This window comes from Tamandua tetradactyla, chromosome 1, assembly GCF_023851605.1.
Source record: "Tamandua tetradactyla isolate mTamTet1 chromosome 1, mTamTet1.pri, whole genome shotgun sequence".
Taxonomy (NCBI): domain Eukaryota; kingdom Metazoa; phylum Chordata; class Mammalia; order Pilosa; family Myrmecophagidae; genus Tamandua; species Tamandua tetradactyla.
In genome coordinates this window covers 185125778-185133868 of record NC_135327.1, presented here as the reverse complement: position 1 = coordinate 185133868, position 8091 = coordinate 185125778, and the positions used below count along the sequence as shown (strand labels likewise).

At 44.3% G+C, this 8091-nt stretch overlaps 1 protein-coding gene across 1 annotated transcript in view; it reads left to right on the top strand.

The window, feature by feature from the left end:
• The first annotated feature begins 235 nt into the window (after window positions 1–235).
• Window positions 236–8091, top strand: part of DENND11 (DENN domain containing 11) — a 38824-nt gene continuing 30968 nt past the window's right edge. The window contains exon 1 of the mRNA XM_077147925.1: window positions 236–503. Coding sequence (XP_077004040.1) covers window positions 236–503 — 268 coding nt within the window. The remainder of the gene's footprint in view (window positions 504–8091) is intronic.

The following is an 8091-nucleotide window of genomic DNA, read 5'->3' as shown; positions in this document are numbered from 1 at the left end:
CTTCTTCTCAGGCTTGATCAGAAAGTCGAATCCGGTGGGAAGGGAGCGGGAGAAGATGTTGTGGCGAGACGCGGGCAGGTGAAGGCGCCTCGGGCCATCCGAGACTGAGGGCGGGGGATTGGAGGCCCCGCCGGGCTCGGGCTCGGGCTCCGCTAGGGTAGTTCCCGCCCGGGCGGCCCCAGCAGCCCGCCCCTGCCCCCGCCCCTCGTCGCCCGCGGCTCCTCCTCGCTTCGCCATGGTGGAGCAGGGAGACGCGGCGCCGCTGCTGCGCTGGGCCGAGGGCCCCGCGGTCTCCCTGCCGCAGGCCCCGGAGCTGCAGGCTGGAGGCCGGGGCTGGGGCAGCGGCGGGGGCGCCCGGCCTGCAACCGAGCCGCTGAGGAAGCGGGAGCCGGAGGAGCTGGGTCCCTCCGAGGTGCTGCTGCAGCCGGGTCGCCTGGAGCTGGGTGACGTAGAGGAGGACCAGGTGGTGGCTGTGTTTGTGGTCACCTTCGATCCCCGCTCGGGTGAGAGTCGCTCCGGGACCGGGATGGAGGGGTCAGGCCGCCCCCTCGGGCTCTGGGGTTGGCGAGGGAGGGGCTTACTGCGCGCGCACCAGCACCCACACACCTGCACCCCACCCCCACCCCACCCGGCCCTAGTCCCCGGGAGCCGGGGGGGGGGGGGGGGGGACGCGGGTGGCATGTCTTCAGCCCCCTCCCACGGAGCAAGGCAAAGACTCCAGCACAGGGTCTGGGCGCGCGCCCCTCTCCGAATCGGACCTGTGGGCTTTGTTCCCTTCACCCGCCGACCCTTTTCTCATTTCTGTCCGGTTGCTTCTTGGTAAATTCCCCAGTTCTCACCCCGATTCTCGCAGTCGTGTTTGCATTTTTCTGATGTTAAGAGTGTCCTGTTTGTTTTTCTTCTGTTCTTACTTGGCTCAAAGATTTTTTTAAGTAAAGAGGAGTCGGGAAGCCCCCAGGTGAACTCCATTTGAAAATAAGGTCTTGAGCTTCTCTGTTCTCTATTTCCTCGCCCGCGCTCCCTGTCACTCCAGCAGGGTACTTGCCTAACAGCCAAGTTCAACTTTCTCCGAGGGCATTATTTTGAGGAGTCAGTGCCGGGAGAATTAAGGGATGGGACTGAGGAATTAAGCTGGAAGACCGATTAAATGAGAAGCCTCCTCAGGTAGATCCTTTTTCTGACATGCTCGGAGAATCAAAGGGCTGTTTTACATAATCTTTAGCCTACCCACCCTGTGAAGAATTATGCATTTTAGTGGTAAGAGATTCTATGAGGGTTATAAAGTCAGTGATTTTTTGATATGCTCTCTCAGAAAACCCCACACCTTCTGCTGAGGCATGGTAGATGGTTAGTTCCTCTGTTCTTTATGTATTGGAGGAAGGAGATGTTCATAAGCAAGGTTCTAGGGCTTAAAAAAAAAAAGTAGTGTGTTTTTCTGTCAGTATGTCCAATGAACTGGCTGGGATGTCCACTCCAGTGAAGGAAAACATTTGCTTCTTTCTGGAGTCCCCTTCCTGATCCTTCAGGGAAGACGGCTGCTTATTCTGAAGGACCTAGTCTGATGGGGATGGAGTGGAGTGGAAGAAAAAAAGAGTTAGGGTCTTTCGGATATGGCAAAGATGATGGGTTGAGGTACAGTAACTTTGGGCAAGGTTGTGAGTGAGCAGAACATAGGGAGAACTTGGGATTCACAGAGGTAACGTCAAGTCCCTTTTGTAGCAAGGAGAACTGGGACCTTTCTGACTCCTTTGCCCCATTCCAGTGGCTTTCAGACTTTTTCTACTTGACCCACCAGGTGAAATTTTTTTTTTACATTACCACCCAATACAATTGCATACATATGTAACTGAAATGAAAGTTTCACGAAATAGTGTAGACCCCTCCTGCATGTGGAGCATACTATTTTCTTTCTTTTTCTTTTTTTAAATGCTCATCACTTACGCTGGCTATGACTCACGTGTTGGTTGAGACAACCAGTTACCAGTAGTTTGAAAATACTGTTCTTTTTTTACTATAGTAATCCTTGTTGTAGACAAAAATTTTGTTTTAATAAAAAACTTACTTCGTAATTAATTATATTCCCTGTGCCCTGCTGAATCACCTACCTGTAAATAGATAGTAGTATAAGATTCATTCTTGGAAGTGTTTAACTAGAAGGAACATTTTCCAGGCTCTGATTTCATCCTGAACCTCTTGCAAAACCTTTGGTGGAAATAGTTCTAGGAAAGGAGAAAAGCAAACCCTATGCTAACCACAGAGAGACCTGATAAAATAAAAAGCACTAAAGCACTGGTACCCTCCACTGTGTCTTGTCAGTTATAGCTGGTGAGTGTGGCTTTGTGTATATGGAGTGTACATGGAGTGTTGTAGACACACATATATAGACACACACGAATGAATATGTGTGTGATGGTTTTCAGACTAGGATTGGTATGGAAAGAAGATATTGTAAGTGATACTTTAACATTTACTTTGTACAGGCATTTTTCTATAATGCCATTCCATTTAATATTCACCACCACACTGTAATTTGGTGGTCGTTTATACTCAATTTATGCACAAGAAAACAGGCCAAGGATGGTTAAGTTATTTGCAAATAGTACCTAGCCAGTAAATCCTTGACTCTAAGTTCAGTTGTCTTTCTAGTATTCTATACTGCCTGCACTTCTGTTCTCTAACTTCTCGTTATTATTCTGTCCAGGGAATGGGGAAGAGAAAAAGAGAGGAAGGAAGAGTGAGAGAAAGAGAAGGCCCCTTTTAACCTTGTTCTTTTTATTTTGGGGAAAGCAGTTGTTTCCCACCCATAAACTCGTATATCTTTAGTCATCTATCCTCATCAAAAATGGCACTTTGCATCCTGTAAAAATATTCTGACAGTCCTTATGTGAAAGAAAAACTATATAGTACAACTCTTGAAAACTTCAAAGAAGTGCAGGCCCATGGCTGTCCAGAGAACTGGACACGTCACTGGGGCAAGAATTGTCTCCCGATTTTACCTCTACTGCTAAGGCAGATCTGCTTCATGCTACAGGTTAACCTTGGGTCACTGAGACTTTTTGCCTTCCTTGCCTTATTTCCAATAATCCAAAATCGGAGATATCATAGAAGTTATTACATGGGAGTAACATGGCTAAGTTTCTCTTGTGCTTGCTGCCTGCCTGTGCAGCCCCCATGTTTCTCCTTGTGTCCTCGCCTTCCTTTCCTAGGGGCTCTGCCTTCCCCCCTCACCTATCCAACCATTACTGCCCAGGCTGTGGGTATTTCACTCCTCTTCCCATTTACTATAGGAAATTTGGCTTGTGTCTGAATCCGTGTGTGCATGCATGCGTTTGTAAGAGAGAATCCATGGTTATGTCCATGCTTAAGGATGTGTGTGGATATCTGCGGTGAAAGCGATGTAAGAGGGGACATGAGGGGGGAGTGGATCCTTATTAGAATGTGTGTGTGTATTTGAGCAGGTATGTGCTCAGTGATTTTCAAGACTGTTGTATAGGGATAGAAGAATAATTCTTTTTCACTTTTAGATACAAGTTTTGGAAAGCTGGGTGGAGCACATGTGGGAAGAATTAGAGGAGTAAGTATAGTCTTAAAGAGTGTTTTCATTGGGCTTGTGAGTTGAAAATCATGGTCACTGGATCTACAAATAACATGACGACTAGGGGCTTTAGTTTCAAGGTGAGGTAGAAGCTTTGCTGTCATAAACTCACACACTCAAAATCACACACATACATGTACACTTGATCTTCATCTGGAGCAGGGAGCCCCTGGGATGGTGGTGCTGGCTGTCTGAGCTACAAAGCAGCTATTGAAACCAGCCCCAGATGCTAACTATGTAAGTGGGGTGGGAGAGTTTGGCAGCGAGAATATTGCATTTTCATTGTGTTCAACCCCATTATTTAGAACCTTGTTTTTTTTGTTGTTGTTGTTTTTGCTTTGCTGTTTGGATTTCTAGTGAAACTTTTCTTGCCTCTACTTAATTAAGGAGAAAAGTATTGTCACGCTGGGAATCAACCTGCTACCCGCCCCCCAATGCCCCTTCCATGGCCATGGTGGTGACCGTAGCTGTTGCACTGTGTGACATAGAAATTGTGGGTGGGCCTAAAGCAGATAAAGCTTGGACGTGCAATGTCTGGACACCTGTGAATCTGCATTACCGGGCTGTTTCTTTATAAGGGAATCACTTTAAGCTACTCTGTTGTACCCAGAGTTATTTTGTGTCTGGGGGAAATTCCAATGCTGTGTGGGTTTGTATTGAGTTGGAAGGAAAGTGGGAATAGCTGGGGGAAGGAACACCTGCTGGTTTTCCTTCCAGTGGGAAGGGTTTAAGAGTGTCTTCTCCTTTTGTTCTTCCTGATTAGGGATGAATTGCTCCCCTGTTCCTTTCTCAACCCCTAGCCAGTGCCAGAATTACATCTAAACACCTATTTAATTCAGTGCATCGGAATGCACCTATATTTATGTCAAATGGATATTTAAAAATCACTTTCACACTAATTTTAATCTTCATCGATCCTCCATAAAGTCAATGAAACACAAGCATTTTCATTTAAAACGACAGTAATGATGGAGCCACAGAGAGATATAGGGCTGGGTCTGGTGTCTGAGGCTTAACTTGGATTGCTGCCTGGTCATCTGACTCGTGGCAGATAATAAATGGCCCTGACAATGGATGGGAAAGTGAGAGTGAAAAATTTGGAGCAAGATTTTGAGATGTAAGAGTAGTTGTAAGAATGGTTCCAGTGAAGCTCAGGGAGAGAGGAACAAGTGGGCCAGTTCTGAGATCCAACAAGAAAGTATCTTAGAATAATTAACACTACCACCATCCTTTCTCTGTACTTTCCATCAGATGTCAGTGAAATACAATTGTGGTTAATTTTAATAATCTCACTCTGACAGAATCTTCCCCAGGCTTTTGGTGATTCACCTGCTTGTGGTTTCCAGAGAGTAGTCAGTTTGTGGCCATCTGCTGTGATTTCTGTTTCTTCTCTTTAAAGTCTGTGAAGAGTAAAGGAGGAGTGGTAATAGATTACCTACTACTTACTGAGTGCCTAGTAGGTACCATGCACTAAGGTACTATGCTAGGTGTTTCTAGGACCTTGCCTCTAATACTCCCACTGTTGTTCACTGTCTTGATGAGAAGAACAGGTGCACAGAGCCACATGTCACAGGGAGAGAGCAGCAGGGTCCTGATACCAGCCCAGGTCTGCTGTCTCCAGTGCCTGCGCTTCTTTCCCACACCGTTCCATCTCCCAGTGTAAGATTATACTGGGTCAGCAAAATGGGAAGACTTCCCTTTGTAAAATTAATGCATTGGAATTCAGCCATGGATCGACATGCTTGACTTTAATCACCAGGATTAATTTCTTCTTGCTTCAGTTTTCTTTATCCTAACTGTTTTTTTTCCATGGCTTTGGATATAATCTCATTTTAGGTGGTTTTAAGACTACTTAATAACTTTGAGTTCTTCCATCTCTGAGATTTGGTGGCTCCCTAAGAAGGTTATTATAGAGCAGGTTTGTGTTGTTGGGATCATGAGTACTACTGGACTCTTGTTTTCATTCTCGAGACACGATTCCCTTTAACTTCCTGACTAAATTTATAGAATTATACCAAATGGGAAGAAGCTGATGGAAAGAGTAGAAATCTTGTTGGAGAAAGGGAAACTGGTGCCAAGCCACACTCCTGAGGTCAGAAGGCTCTGTAACTGGACCTCAAGTGAGACAATCACTGCTTATGAAACAAAGACCTCAAGAGGAATTTCTTGATTGGGAGTTACCCAGCAGGGAAGAAGAAAGAGGAAGAAATGTCATGTATTTCCCATTAGAAAGAGATTATGTTGGTTCAGAATCATTGCTTTCTTTATTTTGAGATGAACTTACTAATAGCGTCTTTAACAGCATCTCATGACTGTTCTCACTAGAGAAATGGTGGTTGGATGAAATCCAAATATGCTTGGGGGGTATGGTCACTTCATGTTTAAACAGAAATAGAAGACAGAGGCAGCCTTATATAGTGACAGGGCAGACTGTGTCTTTCCTTAAAGATTATGTCTTTAAGCGTATCAAACATTCACTCTGGGAGACCCAGGCACACAGAGCTGCCAGGCTAATCTTTAGAATGGTGGAATGGCAGGGTTCAGGCCATCTGCACATCCAGAGCCAGGTGCACACACTGCCCTTCTGGTTTCTCCTGAGCTACTGAGCTGCCAGCCCAATAGTTTGAATTCCTTTTAACAGGGATGTATTTGCCTTTGCATGAGCCTAGCACCTGGCATAGTGCTGCCCAGTTACATTCAGCCAATATTTATTGAGTGACTAGCTTGAATGTACACAGTACAGATCACCCCATTTGTTCCTCATGCCGTGGGGTGGACCCCTTTTCATAAGTTGTCTTTGCAATGAGAGGCCAGGCAGGACCCATAGGTACTAGTGATAGGCCCAAGGTGTGGTCCAAGAAGAGGGAGGACATGGAGATGGAAGGAGAGTTGGCGGGAGTGGGGGAGTGAGAGCACTTGTCACCGGTGACTCTTCTCTGTGCGGTTGGCTACCCTCAGAATGACCCTTTCTATTGAAACCTTCCTGGCAGAGTTCCTAAAGTGTGGCCCAGCTTTTTGGAAAATCAAAGCATATGATCAACGGGCCTGGGGTAGATAGTATTCAGTATGAAGTTTTTCTGGCATTGAGTGGCTCACCACAAGGATTGTTATCTTTGCAAAATTAGTTTCCTTTAAGCCTGTGCAAGTTCTACATATAAACTGGTTTGCAGTTCCCAAAAATAGTATGCTATTTCTTTTAAAGGATGACCATTAGTCATGATGCTTCTTCATTCCCCTATTATCAGAAGTGCCTTTCCTCAATTATTTTTTGTTTTTGCAAAAACCCTTCATGTTAACCTTGTTTTCTCTCATCTCTATTATTTCAAATATTTACCCCGTTTATTTAATGAGATATTTGGCCTCAATAGGGTTGAAAGAAGAGTACAGTGAAAACCTGCATACCTGTCACTTAGAGTCCCTATTTGTTAGCATTTTGCCACATTTGCTTTATCCTTACATGGGGGGAGGGTACTGCCACAATGTGACATGTACGTTCCTAGAATTCACTGGTCTGTGAAAAATCATGCAATGAAAACTAAAGGGAAAAATGGGGTTAGGGACACAAACTCAAAAACTGTCTGACACCTTAAAAAAATAAAAAAAGAAAGAACCTAATACAACAGTAGCACAGCCTTACACATGGTAAATGATTAAGAAATACATAAGTACTCAATAAATATGGTACTTTACCTAAAAAATACCTGAGATTTGTGTATGGAAGTTGAAATTGTGAGTGATTGTGAAATGGTGGAAAGAAAATATCTGAAATCAGACAGAAAGTGGCAGATATGGATGGACACTGCTCATAATCCACAGTGAAAGGTGTGTTTGTGTGTTTTGTGTATTCCTACATTGCTCAGTTCAGCTAGGTGCAGTTTTCTGCGTTCACTTTGTTTGTAACATTGAAATCATGCATAAGCAACATGAAATTCCCTATGCTCAAGTTGTTCCCTAATATTTCAATTGCATTGGAACAAATTCAGCAAGTATTATAGCAGAATTGATGATACTTAGGTGCAGATATACTTTCTTTGCAGAACCATTTGAAAGTAAGGTCCAGATGTCATGATACTTCACTCTTAAATACTTCAGTATAAACCTCCTAACAATAAGGACAGTTTCCTACATATCCACAATGTCATTACCACCCACAAGGTAATTAACATCTATTTATTAATTAGCTTTATAAAACAGGTCTGTCGTCATAAAGCTATTTAAAAAAATAGTAATAAAATGCTCAACCTGTCCTATGTTATATGCTGTGCTATGGTGGAGATGTGTGATGAACAGGCAGAGTTTCTGTCTTTAAGAAGTTAACGGTGTGCTGGGGAGACAGATTTCTCAATCCATGATTATAATAGGCTGGGATAAGAGCTAGAGTACCCTATCTACTTTCCTGTCATTTGAGGAGTGTGTAAGCAGAAATGTTCTACCCAAGTGGTGTGCTTGACCAGTGCACCATTCCATAATTTGCCAGCCAGATCCTGACAAAACTT